This window comes from Gigantopelta aegis, chromosome 10, assembly GCF_016097555.1.
Source record: "Gigantopelta aegis isolate Gae_Host chromosome 10, Gae_host_genome, whole genome shotgun sequence".
NCBI lineage: Eukaryota > Metazoa > Mollusca > Gastropoda > Neomphalida > Peltospiridae > Gigantopelta > Gigantopelta aegis.
The window spans coordinates 53,439,213-53,458,685 of record NC_054708.1 but is presented as its reverse complement, the minus strand read 5'-3'; the positions used below and the strand labels follow the sequence as shown (position 1 = coordinate 53,458,685).

At 35.9% G+C, this 19,473-nt stretch overlaps 1 protein-coding gene across 1 annotated transcript in view; it reads left to right on the top strand.

Moving 5' to 3' along the window:
- The window catches only part of LOC121383417 (nicotinamide/nicotinic acid mononucleotide adenylyltransferase 1-like), a 44,749-nt gene extending 26,503 nt beyond the window's left edge, over positions 1–18,246 (top strand). The window contains exons 5-8 of the mRNA XM_041513432.1: positions 7,262–7,383; positions 8,657–8,758; positions 15,243–15,301; positions 17,331–18,246. Of these exons, the coding sequence (XP_041369366.1) occupies positions 7,262–7,383; positions 8,657–8,758; positions 15,243–15,301; positions 17,331–17,430 (383 nt within the window). The 3' untranslated portion in view covers positions 17,431–18,246. The remainder of the gene's footprint in view (positions 1–7,261; positions 7,384–8,656; positions 8,759–15,242; positions 15,302–17,330) is intronic.
- The last annotated feature ends 1,227 nt before the right edge of the window (positions 18,247–19,473 follow it).

Below are 19,473 nucleotides of genomic sequence, written 5' to 3'. Positions count from 1 at the left end.
TAATACAAGAACCATGGAAAGGGGTGGCCCCCGCGGCTCCACTATGTTGTGAACCCTGGTTTTCTTCACTTGAAAGGTATATAAACCATCATATCCACTACATGCATGTTACATCTTCACAATGGCTGAAACTAGAGTTAAAAAAAAGAAGAAAACTTCAGTGAAGATGACAAACGTCTATTGATAGATCTGATTAATGCAAATATTAAAATAATTGAAAGTAAAAAAAGTGATATGAAAACACATTTAGTGAAACAAAATGTATGGCATGAAATACTTAAAAAATTCAATAGTCAGTCTTCCGTAAAACGAGACCTGGAACAACTGAAAGAACTTTGGAAACGTTTAAGTGCAAAGCCAAAAAAGATGTATCCCAGCTGAAGAAACAGAAAGCAGGGCCGTAGCTAGGATTTTTTGTTTGGGGGGAGGGGGTGGGGAGGGAGGGCAACTGAGTAGTTAATAGTCTAAAACTCCTTAAACAGTCAAGAAGATAATTTTCTTTAAGTTTCTATAATGCTTTCCGGAGTTTTTCTTTGCCGCCCCCCCCCCCCCCCCCCCCCCCCCTCGCTAGCTACGGCCGTGGAAAGGGACTGGCGGTGGATCACCTATGGCTGACATTGACGACATGAGCTATACAATTTAAGGCATGATTCCTGGTGAATTTGTGGAAATGGTTAATCCATTTGATGATGACAGCGCCCTACATACAGAGGAGTCTGCAAATTTACCGTATGTTAAACTATTATAATAAGTATTAAGTAATATCGTATTGTATTATTTGAGATGTCCACTTACGAGATCGATTAAATGTAAAGCCGTTGGTCGCGTTAGCCGATACCGTTTTAGAAATTCAACATATCATACATGTCTAATGGTTCCAAACGGTCCCTGAAAAACGATTACTGTGCCAAAATTGTTCCATCTCAAGCAGAAAACCCAGAGAAAACCAGCTTGATAGCAGGTTTATCGTGCAGTGCAATTGTAACCTGGTGTGCAATCTAAATAACCCATGGGTTAACCTGGGGTTTCCATAACCCTCTGATAAACCCGACACGTGAAACGTGCAATCTAAATAACCCATGGGTTAACCTGAGGTTAACCTGGGGTTTCCATAACCCTCTGATAAACCCGACACGAGAAACTGGCCCATTGTCATTGCCTCTAGCTTTGACATGTATCTAGCACTTGTCCGCTTAAAACCAGCAGCATTGCTACTACAACATCAAAGGTGTTCTTGAATTATTCATCCCATGTTTCACTGTTGATTGTTCATGCTTAGTTAAACTAAATTTGTTACTGTGGTCTAATTTGAGTTGATTACTATGTATAATTAAATGGCAAGAAGTCCCAGGCCTGTTATTGATTGACATATGTGTGGTCATTGTTCGTATAAGAATACCCGTAATTGACATTTGTCAGTTACATACATCAGCAGACGGACACAAAGGAAGTCCGCCAGAGTGGCAAACCGCCAACCGGATGATGTTGGAATGAAAGTTTTGTTTACTCTGTTTGAAACTGTAGTTCATTAATGGACTGATAAAGCATTCTGGCAGCTCTGAACTAAGTGTTGTAACATATGGATATGTAAATATCATATATGAAAGGGTCATCCAAGCTTACATTTTGATATTTTTGTTATTCAATACAATGAAAGACATTTTCAGGGTTTTTGTCAGAGGGTAAAATGGGTATGGTGCCATAAACAAATTTTTGTGCAGATTTTGATAAAGTTAATTACTCTTTATCATTATTGTATGATTTTGATAAAGTTAATTACTCTTTATCATTATTGTATGATTTTCATAACCCTAAACCTAATCCATTTTCTTTCTGGAGGAGGCCTCTCATACCCCTGTCAACTGTGGTTGCATTCAGCAAATACATCGTAAATATTCAATTCCATAGCGCCATACCCAAACATTTCTTTCTGGCACAAACCCTGATTTTGTACAAATATACATAACACGTCCATATGAATTGATATATACTGGCTCTAAAAAAATGTGACACTATTTTCAAGTATTATATTGTGATAGCTTCATACAAATGATTTAGAATATTTAATAATAATGTCAGATTTGTTTGAAATCACACTTACAAGTTAGAAATATACTGATGGACAAGCAAAATGTTACAAAGTCTTTGCCGTGAGCAAAATCAAGGTGAGCTGAAGATCACTCTCCTGAAATGGTGCTAGGCGAGTAATCCGATGAAGTTTTAAATATAATGTATTAAAAATGTTATTGCAAGGCAATCAAGTTAGCACTCTTCTAAAACCTTCCAGGGGAGTATGAAGGGGAGTGGAAGTGTTTACTCACCTTTCCCAGTGAAGACTGTTACATGTTAAAAATATTAAATAGATTTGTTTTACCTTTCAAAACATGCCCATAACTCAAACATTATCAAGACAAAATGTTGCAATAGATCAATACACCATACCAAAAAAACATCTTTCAAGACAAAAACAACTCTATGGTCAAACCATGAAAACAGTGTATTATGGAGCTGTGGTAAACAAACCAATATTGTACATAATTATCAACATAAAATGAAAAACATAATATTTAAAAACCATAATATTTAAAAACATTACCACAGATGTTTATAGAGAACCCGTTTTAAAATTTCCAAGAGATACCGAATACGTGTTGTATTCTCCACTCAGGGAAACCTATGAGAAAGTTGCCAGCCCTGCACCATGATGTGAAACAGCTCACACACAGGGGAATATAATTTCACATTAATTTTCTGATTGACTTGAATAGACATTGTCATCAAAAAATTGATGGAGCAATTATTTGTTCCCCTAACATAGATTATGGGATGTCATTTAAGATACCGTTCATAAATCATAAAACATTAGCAATCTTAAATTTTTTTAAAATCTAAATAAGTGACATACATTGTATTAGTGACATAAAATTTTAGTGAGGTCATCATATCGGAAACTATTTTTTTTTTTTTTTTTAGCTCAAGTTGTAGGATAGCTGAAATTATACTGTTGATCAGTTTTGACGTTATGTAGCTTAATTACAAACAACTTAAATGTAGTAAAACAATTTGCAGTAATGTGCAAACTAACTATTGTTGTTTACTATCCTTTTTTGTTTTATGAACAGAATGTAGCCATTGTTTTGTGTTCAACTGATTACTGACAAAACAATTGCACAAAAGGATTTTGGAACAGTTTATTGTACGTCTCTTTAAATTGAGCATCATCAGATTTTAGCATCTTGTATTGTGTCGCTATTACCGTATTGATACTACATAAATCCACATGCCCAGGGGATCTAAAAATGACTCTCCTTGAACTGTGTCTCAGGAAAGTGACGGGGAATGAGACTGGCATATTTCATTTCAACTTATTTCCGTGCTTATATCCAATTAAGTTTCAAGCACACTGTCCTTGGCACACACACACCTCAGCTATTTGGGCTGTCTGTCAAGGACAGTGGGTTAGTGGTTAGTTGTTAGTGGTTAGTGAGAAAGAAGAGGGTGTAGTAGTCTCACACCTACCCATGAGTCGTTAAAATTCCCTCTGGGTGGGAACCAGTACCGGGCTGCGAACCCAGTACCTACCAGCCTTATGTCCGATGGCTTAACCATGACACCGCAGAGGCCAGTTAGTGATATAACTCCCCATAAATGGTGATGTCTCTTAAATATTTGCTTGAGGTTTGTTTTGCTAAGCTTGATAGTGCTCTATATCTATATCTAGTCATAAAAATAAAGAAATCTGGACACCCATGGGACCAGGTCAAAAATCTGATTTTAAAGGGTATCCGGTTTAGAGAAATTCTGTTTTGTACTGATATTTAAAAAAGGACTAATAAAAAATCTGGTTTTGAGGGAATTCTGGTTTATCGAGGGAATTCTAAATTTACTGAGGGAATTCTGGTTTACCGAGGGAATTCTGGTTTACCGAGGGTCTGGTTTTGAGGGTTTTCCCCATAGAACCTCTATTCATTTGTCACTATCAAGTATTTTTTGTTGTTGATATAGCATATTGTGAATCAATAGGATGACATTTACAGGGACACAGGGGACTCTATTAATGACACATCTATCCCAGACACAACCTCCATCTTCATCAGTGGGTGACATTTATCACCTGCATGTAGGTAGACTCTTTCATAGAGTTAAAACTTTCTTAACAGGCCACACATGGACCAAGAAAAAAAAGTCTTGATTTTAAGTGATATCTGGTGTAGAAAGGTTATTTTCTGTACTGATATTTTAAAGGGGACCATGAAAAACATCCAGTTTTGAGGGAATTCCAGTTTACAGAGGGTCCAGTTTTGAGGGGTTTCACTGTATTAGGTTGGGATCTGGCTCAGTTGGTAGAGTGATTACCTGATGTGTTTAGGTCGAAGGATCGAATCCCCTTGATGGACCTATTCTCGGATTGTTTTTTTTTCTCATTTCAGCTGGTTTGGTATTCCAGATGAATGTTATTTTCATTTATAATCCATTTTTATATGCCCATCTATGGGTCGTATTATGATATGGCGTTGTTTGTCCATCCGTCCTTATGTACGGACCATATCTTGCATACAGATGCATACAGAGTCATCAAACCTCACTTGTAGGAACAACTTGGGATGGTGGTGTGTCGAGTACTATTACTAGATCACTGTGACCTACTTTTCATGGTCTACTGGACATAACAGTAAATCCTTGTCCAGACCATATCTTGCATACAAGACCATCAAACCTCACATGTAGGAACAACTTGGATTGGCAGTGTGTCGCATTCTATTACTGGGTCAATGTGACCTACTTTTCACGATCTACTGCACATAACAGTAAATCCTTGTCCAGATGAGATCTTACATACAGATGCATACAGGATCATCAAACCACATGTAGGAACAACTTGGGATGGTGGTTGGTCCAAAAACAAGCTGTTCATCCAACCCATTGCAAACATTTCGCATAATTAAAATTGAATCATACCCGTAACATATTTATTAATATAGATATGGTTTTCCATCAAACTCCTGATGGGCGTATCACATTGTACCTCACCGGTACTCTTGTTTTAGAGAAGTAAGGTAATGAAATTTGTGACAGTATGCCTTTAACATGTTCAAAAAGATAGGACATTGCACATATAACTCCATTACAACGATTCAGTTTTTGTATTTTAATTGGATGTTCTCTGCAGTAAATACGTTAAAGTTCTGTAAACAGTGTTTTCCATTAAAGAGTAAAATGATTTATTATTGATTGGCACATGTTACGTGCTTTATGCATTATGTCAAGTAATAGCGAAAAGATAACTACTTGTAAACATACTGAAAAAAACATGTCCGTTTCTGCTAACAGGAGACTGAGGATGTGGGATAATAGATGTTAATTGATATTTTGGGAGGAGAAGTTAATTAATGACATTCTACATGATAATCAATACAGGCTTTTAGCGAGTCTGCCAGATATGAATTGTTATGAGAAAAATCATTCTGCTTGTGTTATTACACTTTCAGTTGCTGCGAGGCAGGACTTTAGCCCAGTGGTAAAGTGTTTGCTTGATGCACGGTCGGTGGGCTCATTCTCGCTCCAGCCAGTACACCACGACTGGTATATCAAAGGCTGCGGTATGTGCCATCCTGTCTGTGGGATGGTGCACATAAAAGATCCCTTGCTGCTAATCGAAAAGAGTAGCCTATGAAGTGGCGACAGCAGGTTTCCTCTCTCAATATCTGTGTGGTCCTTAACCATATGTCTGACGCCATATAACCATAAATAAAATGTGTGGAGTGCGTCGTTAAACAAAACGTTTCCTTCTTTCTTCAGTTACTGCGATGGTTATGTGTGTTAAAAATTGAGAAAACATGATAGGCCTTTTTAGCATACAAGCAGTAATACTTGATTTATAAGAAAATTGTATTTTTGAGAATCTTTAGCACTTGATTTCTATGAATATTGTACTTTTTAAAGAGTGTTTTTTCATTGTATACTGAAAACCAGAAGAAATTTAAATCAGAATTAAAGTTAGTTTGAAATTAGAATACAGTGAAACCTCTCAAAACTGGACCCTCTATAAACTGGAATTCCCTAAATACCGGACATCTTTTACAGTCCTTTTTTTAAAAATCTGTACAAAACTTAACCTGTCTAAACCGGATACCTCTTGAAACCAGACATTTTACTTTGTCTCACAGGTGTCCGGTTTAGAGGGGTTTCACTGTAATAGTTTCTGGCACGAGTTCTCTTGTAGATGGTTTTTCTGACACGAGTCTCAAGAAAATCAATCCTTAAAGCGTGCTTTAGCGAGCTGAGCTCCAAGGATTCATTTTCTTGAGACAAGTGTCAGAAAATCCATCTACAAAAGGACGAGTGCCAGAAATATTTTCTAGTCCAATCATACTTATAATTTTATTATAATTAAATATAACATTCACTGCATTTTATTTTTGTGCTGTGACATTAACACCTGGCTCACAGCTGTCATATATTACATCACTAGAAGGAACGCATGCAGTGTTGCATATTATGTGATGTCATATACTACCTTTCATTATGGAATGATGCAATGAACATGTAGCAGCGGCATTCTACCTCCTAAACAATGAGATTAATTAACCAATGAAAAGGGTGGATTACTGTCTAGGGGACGTGTGCTAGATGCTTTTTCTAGCACAGCTTTCTGGCACCTTTCTACTGGACGATTGAACTAGAATAAGTTTACTTGATTACAGACGTTCAGTTGTGTATAACAATAGTCTGGCGCAGACTGTATTAACATGATGTGATGTACAATATGTTTGACATTTATTGCATGGTGATAAAACATTTTTTCAAGAGATTAATGTACATAGAAATACATGTAGTTTACAAAATCAGAAGCCAAAGACATTACAACTTGCAACACATAAACATTAATTTGATTAAATTAAGGCCCACCAAAATAAAATGAAAATATTCTCATGATCGAAAAAGTCCAAAAATTATACAACAGTGCAAAAATAGTTTTTCTAAAATATTTTCTTTTCTTTACCTAAAGAAAAACAAAGGAAACATTGTGCAATGGATAAAGCATTCCATTCCAGTCACCAATAGCATATTATTGTGCAGGTATTCCATAATTTGTATTACACTGGCAACTGGGAACTCTATTAACGTGCCCATATCCCTAGGGTTCAGGCACGCCTACCCCGGATTCAATTTCTGACATCACCAGTGATCGATTCCGGGGCAGGACTTTGTATTACACTCTTGTATTAGTTTGATAATCCAGTGACTTTTGACATTCCAGATGAGTCTGTGAACACGACTCCCAAGATTACTGTGGAGGATGATGCGGTGCAAGTCAAACTGTTGTGTGGTGCTGACCTGTTGGAGTCATTCGCAGTACCCGGGCTGTGGTTGGATGAAGATGTAGGTATATGATGAAAAGAAACATTTAACTCGCCTAACATTTCAATGCAGTTCAGGTAGTACTAAACCAAATAACTTCCGGCTGGATCAAAGTTCGAGGTGCACCTAACTTTTGATAGAGAAGTTAACACCACAAGTCCTGTGATTGGTGATAAATGTGAATATGTTGGTTGTAAAAAAAAAAGTAGTTTCATTTGTGCAAAAAATGTATGCAATTTTATTTCATCTAGAACCACTGTGTCAAGTAGCCTTGTGCTTGAAACATCTATGAGGTACCTGTTAAAAAAAAAGTACTTAAATTTTATGCGGAACTAGACGCTACCCATTATCTCTGAAATGAGCAGCTTGGCCCCTAATTTTTTCTGATTCACTTTAAAGGTGAGGGGTGGTAGCATTTATATCTGTGGTGTTTATGTCAGTTGATACGCTGCAGGTTGGAGTTTTAGCCACATATGTTATCATTGTCGTCTATGGGAATTGATTTGGTAGTATACACCCTTCAAGGTCCATGGTCCTCTAACAATACTGTACATTTCTTCTAGGTCTGTGTTTATTAACTTGTCTAGACTAAGATCATTAATGATGTCACATGCATGGAGGTTTTCCTTGCTTTGAATATTTTGTGTTTGTTTTGGGTTATAGAAATTCAAAGCAATTTCTCAGTTACTAGAAAATACTTCAGATTTTCCTGTTACTCACATGGCTATTTTTGGTTGTGCATCAGAAATGTTTTGATGCCTTTTTTTTTCTTTTTTCTTTTTCTTAGTATCATTTAAACATACAGGTTCATGTACATGCTATTGAATGATTAGTACTATCTCCAATAATGATTACATGATATAGCATATTTGTACTGAAACCACCATTTGTATCAGATAGTTATAAGGAGCATTAAAAGTAAAGTAATAAACTGCTACTTGTAGGATACATGTCATGAGACCAGTCTGACTCAACTCGTTATTCTTTGCATTGTTAATTTGAATCAATAAAAAATGTGGTGTACATGTATGTTGTGGTAAATAATTGTAGAACAAAAATTGCATTATTTATTTAAGAAATTATTGCTTAAAGCACTTTTTTTATATACAAATAAAGAATATTATAACACTGAAGTCCTGAATTTTGTATGTCATACTGCAAAAAGGTTTGCTTGTTTAGTTTGAGCATGTTGAAAGTTAGGATTAATCCAGTTGTAGGATAAAAAATGTAATTGGTAAATAACGTAGGTTACTGAGGGATCTGTTGTTCTCTATATATGTTTCTTGTTTAACAGATTGAAGAAATTGTGGGATCCTATGGTTTAGTGTGCATTTCAAGGTCGGGGACTAATGCACAGAAGTTTATATATGAATCTGATGTTTTAACAAAGTTCCAGGTGAGTTTATTAATACAGGTACTGTTGGTGTTGCCATAGTGAAAGATGAAACCAGAAGGGAATTTTTTTTTATAACATGTCTTCTTGTATACCTTGAGCTGTCCACAGTGCAGATCGTCAGTTAATGATGAGGAAAAGCTTTTAAAGACTGAATTTACTTGGGGTTTGGGGTGTATGTTTGTTGTCTCTTCTTTTTTTTTCTCATACAAGAAGAAATATGTTTTGTTTAACAACACCACTAGAGCACATTGATTAATTAATTATTGACTATTGAATGTCAAACATTTGGTAATTCTGACTCATAGTCAACAGAGGAAACCTGCTAAATGTTTTCTAATGCAGCAAAGGATCTTTTATATGCATTTTCCCACAGACAGGAAAGCACATACCACAGCCTTTGACCATTTGTGGTGCACTGGTTGGAACGAGAAAAAACAAGTCAGTTGAACGGATTCACTGAGGTGGTTCGATCCGTGATGCAAGTACCTCAGGCGGGCGATCAAATGACTGAGCTAAACCCTGCTCCTTTCTCATACAAGTGCATGTACATCAGTCTGATAGGACTTTTCCTAACTATAGTGTAGTCCAAATTTGTCCTGCTTTTAGTATCCGTGTACTGCATCCAGCCAGTGCACCACGACTGGTACATCAAAGGCTGTGGTATGTGCTATCCTGTCTATGGGATGGTGCATATAAAAGTTCCCTTGCTGCTAATCGAAAAGAGTAGCCCATGAAGTGGCAACAGTGGGTTTCCTCCCTCAATATCTGTGATCCGTAACCATATGTCCGACGCCATATAACCTTAAATAAAATATGTTGAGTGCATTGTTAAATAAACCATTTCCGTGTGCTGCATATCTGTTACTAGTAACAATCCAGGCCCAGTTGCTTATCTTGGCTGTTCCAGCATTTTGCCTTTATCTCTGTATTAAAAATGTGATTTATCTATGCATTTTGCCTTTATCTCTGTATTAAAAATGTGATTTATCTATGCATTTTTATGGTACTTTTTTGTGTTTACTTGGGATTTTTGAAATTTAGTTGCATTGACATTTTTGATTAAAAAAAGGTTATGAGAGCTGGTATGGGTTTAAAACATAATAATAAAATTTTCTTTGCATCTCTTTATGATTGGTCGAGATATGCTCACTTTTTTTCGTTCAAATCTCGATGAACAGAAAAAAAGCCAAGCCTACCACCCCCACCCCTACCCCCACCCCTACCCCCACCCTGACTCGCACTACTTTTCTGTAACTAGCCAGATTATTCAGGCAACCATATTTAGATATTTTGAAGAAAACACAAGTGAAAGATGCAAAAAGCAATACCATTGTAACACAGATGCCATGTAATAGTGAAAAAAGTTTTATACGATTAATTAATGGAAAATGCTAAAGCACAGAAGACATACACATTGATGTAAAAAGTCATCGCTAATGTAATGAGACTCTGTCGGTGGCCAAAGAAATGTAGAAACGTTCACGCCTTAATCTTACTTGTAAGCATTGTTCTACAGCTGTTGACAAAAACTAAACGGTTCCCCCAACAGTGTAAATGTTTGACATGTTTCCTTCATTCAAATTCATGAAATATAAACTAAACACAAATCAGACAAATCCTTCCAACATAACTTAACAAGCCGTCAAAATGCACACAGCTAAAACTAGCGGAAATGGTGTTGTTTATCAAAATGATGTCATTTGGCAATCACCTGATTCAAATAATAGTGAATGAACTTTAGCATTCTTATGCAACATAAATATCAATGAAATTTACACATACAATACTACAGGCATATTTAGAAGTAAACAAAACAAAATGAGATATTTACTGTTAAATTATGCATATAAATTTAATTATAAGATTTGACCACAATTATTTTTTGGTTTATGCGAGTATGAACTGAAAAACAATGTGCACACTTTTGCAGTGTCATACAGTGTGCACATTGTTTTTTCGGTTCATACATGCATGCACCAAAAAATAATTGCTGTCAATTCTTAATTAATGCTTTTATATCAGTTTTAGCATTATGCTATATTGAGTTACATACATGTACCAATTCTTCAGTTCTCTTTTCATGCAAACAAACAATAAACAGTATAATGTTTTTTATTTGAGCTTTTGTCTTCATATTATATTACCAATATTACCAACATAATTATGTTTTATGTTAATTTATGGCATCAATCTGTAATGTTATGCTATATTAAGGTATAGTGTGGATTTTCCTTTTTTGTGCTATCTTCTGAATTATATTCAATAAAAGATGGGTTTTTGTATGTGTGTTGGGGAGGGTAGAGTTTCATTTTCACTGAACACAAAGATTTAAAAATCAATATATTTTTCAGTGATTAATTTGCTTCTTGATCCCTGTTGGACAGTGCTAGGTGGTTATTAAGTACAACAGACAACAGAAAAGCTATTATACCTGTAGCAAAAGCTGTTAATTCATTAGTTTGGATTCTAAAGATGACCAATCTGATGCATCTCTGTTAGTATTATAATAAAACAAATTATTTGTTGGTATTGCTTGTTCCATTAATGCCAAGCAGATGTTAACAGTGTATCTGCTAAACACATTGTGTATTAGTGTTTGCAGAGAGTATTAAATACTTACCTTTGGGAATGTATCAATGCCATATTCACTTTTGTACCTATACAAGCATCATTAGCAGCAACTGTGAAAGCAGTCTGGATAAATGTGCATTTGCAGTTCTCTTTTTTTTCCCTCTCTCATTTGTTTGAATAGGCCATTATTGACTACCCTTCTGTGGATTTGCATTTGTCTTCAGCTACCATATTTGTTACATTTAATTTTGTGTGATTTTACTTTGAACAGTTAACCTAGAAGCTATTTTTTTTTTTTTTCACAATCAAAATAAAGACCTCTTTGATGTGTGTGACTATTTGATGACACATTCAGCTGGAAGGTTGGAGATTTAGAAAATAGAGTGAGATTTTGTTGAAGAAAATTGTCAAACATTCAACTATCCCACCATAAGAATGGCGAACAACAGTTGTTTGATGATTGGAACAAGTCACACAGATGAACAGAAAGATACAAACTCTATTTTGTTCTTTATTTTGGGGATCATTCTTTGTATTATCATTGTGTTTGGAAATCTCCTCATCATCTGTGCAGTGTGTCATTTCAAAATATTTTGGAGTGCTAACCACGTGATGATCTTATCCCTCGCCGTGGGCGACTTGACAGTTGGTGCAGTTTACCTGCCAATGAAACTAATTGTAGGCTTTGATCTCTTTTTGGAGAAAATCCCTTGTTTGTTAAATGTAACCATTTCATTCTTCTCCGTGGGTCTGACGATGGCGTTTCTGTCGATGCTTTCCATTGAACGTTTTTACGCTGTGCAGTTTCCTTTCCACTACCATGCACACATGACAGTGACTCACAGTCTAATATGGAGTGGAATTACATTTGTAACAATCTTTCTGCTTGTCATGCCGATTTTCTCTGGAATTGACATGTGGACCCCTGGAAAACCGTGCTACAGTTTCAGGATCTTGCCTGCCTCTTACATATGGACAGTCTCTGGTGTTATTTGTTTCATCTTGCTGTGTGGATTTTTGTCCTTTGTACGAGTCCTGGTAGCAGAAATCGGCATCCGACGCAGAAACCATGCTCAGAATGTGTCCAGTACGAGAATGTTGGACTCTGTCAAGTGTACTCTGATGCTAACCGTCTATGTGTTTTCTATAATCTGCACAATACCTCAGATTGTGTACATCATTGTCTCCGCATTACATCCCATGTGTAACAGTAAAACTGCCACAAGTGCTGTTTCACTGGTGGCTTTATGCAGCTCTGGGGTGAACTGTTTTATCTATGGATTCAAAAACAGTAAATTCAGAGAGGCGTTTAGGAAAATGTTCCGTTTCAAGACTCCGAGAACAACTGTGTCTTATGCTGCCAGTTCATCAAACATCACGCTAGGCTCCGTAGTTCATGCTGTTAGTGGTTCTGATTTGACCTTGAGTGCCACAAGTGTTGCTCTAGTCGCTAGCAATTCAGACTTCAGAACTAAATCTTGTAATGCTAGTGAATTGGACAGCTTTATGAACTGAGTACTCAACTTACATGTATTTGTTTTGGTTCATCAGACAGATGCTCAGAACATTGTTTTAGATGTTATAAGGATACAGAGTGGAAATTAAACAGCTAGTATACATTACCGGTACCTTTCAAAAACTTCTTCTTTTTTTTTGTTTCTTTAGGTGTTTTTTTTTTAGAAATTAAAATATTGTTTACATAAATAATTATGATTTAGGTATGTGGCTTTTTAATGCAATGTACTCACCAAGTACACTTTTATACTATGTTTGAATCTTAAAATACATTTTAAAACATGTTTACAGAGTAACTATTTATACAGAAATTTGCCTTGCAAAACCATGCTTGTGTAATTCAGGAAATTGCATCTCAGTCAGTAAGGGGCGAGACGTAGCCCAGTGGTAAAGCGTTCGCTTGATGCGCGGTTGGTCTAGAATCGATCCCAACTGGTGGCCTCACTGGGCTGTTTCTCATTCCAGCCAGTGCTCCACAACTGGTGTAACAAAGGCCACGGTATGTACTATCTTGTCTGTGGGATGGTGCATATAAAAGATCCCTTGCTACTAATTAGAAAGAGTAGCCCATGAAGTGGCGACAGCGGGTTTCCTCTCTCAATATATGTGTGGTCCTTAACTATATGTCTGATGCCATATAACCATAAATAAAATGTGTTGAGTGCGTCGTTAAATAAAACATTTCCTTCCTTCCTTCTTCCTCAATCAGCACTTTGAATTTCCAAAATTTCATTGGGGTTGGGAACTTGACTGTGTTTCGCACATACATGTAGCATACAACATTGAGCACACATTTTGAAAGCCTAGTGATACCCTGCATGTTACAGTATAACAAAAATCATACATGTTGGTTGGGTTGTACAGCCTGTGGGAAGGTTCACAGAAACATACTTGTTGCTGCTAATAGTATTGAGGGTATATCTCATCACTGATTAGCAGCAGGTTTCTTCTCTAAGACTTTACCATTGGTGGGCAGCCATTTTGACAGTTTGGTAAGTCATTGAAATTACATCAACATCAGTTGTATTTATACCAGTTGATAATGTCCTCCCACACAACATTATGATTTTATGAACAACAAAGTAGTTTACAGTAGTTTAAAAACTGTGAATGCATGTTGAAAATCATCAAGTTACATGTTCATTTGTGAAGACTTGGAAAAGTATGTGAAACAGGCACAGAGCAGACAGAGAGAGACATGTGCATGCACGCACACACACACACACATGCACGCACACGCACGCACACACACACACACACACACACACACACACACACACACAGACATACATACACACACACATACACATACACACACACATACATACACACACACACACATACACACATACACACATACACACACACACACACACACATACACACACACACACACACACACACACAGAATGATGGAGGGACATAGAAATATCAGATGGCCTTCTCACGCTCTATTCAAAGGCTTGCATTTAACTGTGGGGGTGGGACTTAGCCCAGTGTTAAAGCACTCACTTGATGCATGGTCAGTTTGGGATCAGTTCTTATTATTGCCAGTGCACCACGACTGGTACATCAAAGGCTGTGGTATCCTGTCTATGGGATGGTTCATATAAAAGATCCATTGCTGCTAATCGAAAAAAGTAGTCAATGAAGTGGCAACAGCAGGTTTCCTCCCTCAATATCTGTGTGGTCCTTAACCATATGTCCGACACCATATATATAACCGTAAATAAAATGTGTTGAGTGTTGTTAAATAAACCATTTCCTTCCAATAGCTGATGATTAATATGTCAATGTGCTCTGGTGGTGTCATTAAATAAAACAGACTTTAACTTTAACATTTAATTGTTTGTGAATAAAAATGGAATGGTGGCTTTATATCATTCACTGAACATGTGTAAAATGACATATCTAATATATAAGATATTGCATAGCTAGTAGTTCATACATATGTCTGTGGGCACCTGTTTGTTGGCAATGTTATCAACATGTAAGCATTTTGAAACCTCTTTATACTCTTTCTCTGTTAAAATCTACACAACTCTCATCTTTCAATATTTCAGTCAAAACACACACAAAATTATATCTTTGATATGTTGACATTGTTATCTTATGACCATGAGCCATCAAAAAATGCCAAACAATGTTTTATCATTTTCATCATCGGTACCTTTTTTTGCAGTTGCAGTCATATATATTGTACACCTAAAACCAGCTGTGTTACTTTTAGGGTGTAATTAAAGAAAAAAACATTAACATTTTTTTTTCTTCATTTTTTTGGGGGATTTTTTTTATTGGTAAGCAGATTTTGCACAACTACATGTATATACACAAGTCATTGTGACCTTTTTATTCCAGTTAAATTGTATGAGCTGTGAACATTTCATTTTGTTTTCAGAGTAACATTTTTGTCATCACTGAATGGATCTATAATGATATCAGCTCTACAAAAATAAGGTAAGCTATCTCTTAGTGCTAAACCAGCTCGGTGCATCCATTCATCTGATCTGAAGGGGCGGGACTTAGCCCAGTGGTGAAGTGCACGCATGATGCATGATCGATCCCCGTCGGTGGGCCCACTGGGCTATTTCTTCTTCCAGCCAGTGCACCGCGACTGGTATGTGCTATCCTGTCTGTGGGATGGTGCATATAAAAGATCCCTTGCTCTCTGTGTCAAAATGACCATATGTTTGACATCCAATACCCAATGATTAATAAATCAATGTGCTCTAGTAGTGTCGTTAAACAAACTAAACTTTAACTTTGTTCCAACCAATGTACCATAACCGGTCAAAGGACGTGATATGTGCTTTCCTCTGTTGACTACCACATTTGTGGCATTTTAATAGTTGATGATTAATTAATCATTGTGCTCTAGTGGTGTTGTTAAACAAAAGAAACTTTTTAAATTCTTGTTGCTAATATATTTGTTGGATCTAAGGATATAATTAGCTTGACAATTGTTTGTTGAAAATTTGTCTGGAATTATCTTGTCAACTTTTACATAGAATAACAGATTAATGTCATAAATTGTTGGAAAGAAGGAAACAGGAAACAAAGAAACAAGAAAAAATTAAACAGAAAAAAAGAAATGGAATAAAGGAACACCCAAATATACAAATTTCACATGAATTATGTGTGTTAAAAGACCCAAATATACAAATTTCACATGAATTATGTGTGTTAAAAGACCCAAATATACAAATTTCACATGAATTATGTGTGTTAAAAGACCCAAATATACAAATTTCACATGAATTATGTGTTAAAAGACCCAAATATACAAATTTCACATGAATTATGTGTTAAAAGACCCAAATATACAAATTTCACATTAATTATGTGTGGTAAAAGATCCAAATATACAAATTTCACATTAATTATGTGTGGTAAAAGATCCAAATATACAAATTTCACATTAATTATGTGTGGTAAAAGATCCAAATATACAAATTTCACATTAATTATGTGTGGTAAAAGATCCAAATAATAAACTTATTATTATTATTCTAAACAATAATTGCAATTGATGGAACTTGTGGGATGAATGTGATAAATGTGATAAATGTGATAAAATGTCATATGATAAGTTTGAATGATTTGTCATAAGATTGCTTGTTTAGAAATATGTATAATTACAGGGAATACAAATCAATTGTTGGATGTCATCTTCATTGAAGTTGTATAAAAAAAATTGTGAAATACCATGCCTTTTGCAACTCATTTAACACCTAATAAAATATGAATATCTCTTTTCTTTCTTCCCCCCCCCCCCCCCACCCCCCCGTTTTCTTTTATTTCCTGCTTTCCATTTACCATCCTGTGAAGGTAAGAATGGGGAACTCAGCGAGGCTTGGACAGACAGACAGACAGATAGAAGGACAGAGACGAAACCAATTGTCCGCTCCAGTTGGAGCTGTAGGGGACTAATAACTATACTATAACTGTATATTCAGAGCTTTGTTATTAGTTGAATTGAGTTAAGAGAATCATTGTAGTCCAGGGGCCAGGACGTAGCTCAGTGGTAAAGCACTCGCTGGATGCACTGTTACTTTGGGATCGAACCCTGTCAGTGGGCCCATGGACTATTTCTCGTTCCAGCCAGTGCACCATGACTTGTATATCAAAGGCTGTGGTATGTGTTATCCTGACTTTGGGATGGTGCATATAAAAGATTCCTTGCTACTAACGGAAAAATGTAGCGGGTTTCCTCTCTAAGACTACATGTATATGTCGAAATTACCAAATGTTTGACATCCAATAGCCAATGATTAATAAATCAATGTGCTCTAGTGGTGTCAAACTTTAGGTTTCTTATCTTATCCATGTGATGGATTTTTATAATCTCCATTGACTATGACAGTGTCTGTAGCCTAGTATAGAAATTAAGAAACAAGTAATTGTCATAGAGAATTTTGTTTTAACTTTAGTTGTGATGTTGATAATTGATATAACTACATGTATTTCACTATTTATTTATTTTTAGGAGAGCATTACGAAGACAAGAAAGTGTAAAATATTTGATACAAGACTCTGTAATAGAATATGTACGCAAACACCAACTGTATGGAGTTCCTGACAAGTAAGGCAACTCCTGTTACTGTGTTAGAGTTGTCTATTTGTAATCTTGTTAGAGTTGTCTCCCTGCATGAATTGTGAAGCATACATGTTATCCAAATGTGTTTTTACTGTTATGTTTGTGAGGTTTTTTTCATGTCTGCATGAATCAAGTGATATCAATAATTTTATTTCATGTACATGTTTTAAGACCTTTTTTTTAATTGCTAAAAGCAATTGTTTTGGTGATCAGTGGTGTTGTTTTGAATTTCAGTGGTCCTGATACCGTTTTCTTAGTGCTTTATTATACATGTTTATTTGTCTGTCTTTATTAAATAATTTTTTTAATCCATCTGCCAGCAAGGTTTGAGTTTTATTTTATACAGACTAATTGTATCGGGCTGTAAATTTTGTAAGCATATCATGGTAAAGAAATACCGGTTCTGTTTATTTTATTGCATCAAGCATTGAATATTTGACTATCTGAAACCCTGCATCTGCTACTATGATGGCAGCATTGCTGGCAACAGTGACCACATCACCTTTTGCATTTAGCTACAATGTTAGTTTTTGCATTTAGATCCATTTCTCGCATCCTAGCTGAAACTAGCTGAATAATTACACCTATTGCTGTGTTCACGCTGTCAGTTTATATCAATGTGAAATCAATCCAGCTTCTTACAGTAGTATAGCCCTTAAAACTGTGTGTCACCATTTTACACTGATGCAATGAAAACACACACATATCATTTTCTGAGTGCACCACGACTGGTATATCAAAGTCTGTGGTATGTGCTATCCTGTTTATGGGATGGTGCATATAAAAGATCCCTTGTTGCTAATCGAAAAGAGTCTCCCATGAATTGGTGACAGTAGGTTTCCTCTCAATATCTGTGTGGTCCTTAACCATATGTCTGACGCCATATAGCCGTAAATAAAATGTGTTGAGTACGTCGTTAAATAAAACATTTCCTTCTTCTTCTTCTGAGTGAATGGTTTACAAGTAATTAACCAAAATGCATTGCATTATGATACAGTACTGATGTTAGATGATGTCACTTTAAAATGATTCAAGTATGAACAGCTACATCAGGGGACAATATTTCAAAATCTCAGGTAACAGGAAGTCAGTTCATGTGAGTTTTACTTAGGTTACCGATTTTTCAATTATGTGAATATAGGTCTCGTAACTAATAAAACACTTGAACTACAGTTTTGTGCTACATTAGTGGTTCAAAAATATAAACTGTTTTTCACTTTCATTACTGATATATAGTAGTTTTAATTTGAGAATGTAATTGTTCACCACATAACCGATTGGTGGTTCTCGTGATTTTAAAGTTGTGTAACTGACACGCGAACAGAACAATGGTTCTCATTAAACAATTTGCCCTGTACATGGGCTTGATACAGTTCCAGCATTCACACTGAAGGAATGAATGTTTTATTTAATGACAGACTCAACACATTTTAATTATTGTTACATTGCATCAGACGTATTATAGTTAAGGACAACACACATAATGAGATAGAAAACCTGTTGCTGCCACACAGTGGGCTACTGTTTCTGATTAGCAGCCAGGGATCTTTTATGTGCAGCATCCCACAGACAGGATAACACATACCACGGTGTTTCTTACAGTGGTTGTGACGTACTAGAAATAGCCCAATAGGTCCACTGACGGGGATCGATCCTAGACCAATCATGCATGAGAGGAGCACTACATTCTCACTGAATGTAATGTTGCACTGATTCCTGTAGACCAGTGTAGGGAAATCGGGTTGGATTGTTTTCAATGTTAACACAATATAAGTATGTTCAACTCGGTGCATGTTAAAAACATTCAGAATTTAAATTTTCAAATTTAATTAATTAATTTTATTAGTATTGTTTTTATTATTTTATTTTATTTGGTACATCACATATAATTTATTTATTCAGTGAAATCAGTTTATAATAGGCGAAATATTTAATTCTGTGGCATTCTTGTGAACAATAATGTTTTTGTTAAAGGGACATTCCCGAGTTTGCTGCATTGTAAGATGTTTCTGACTAATAAAATATTTCTACG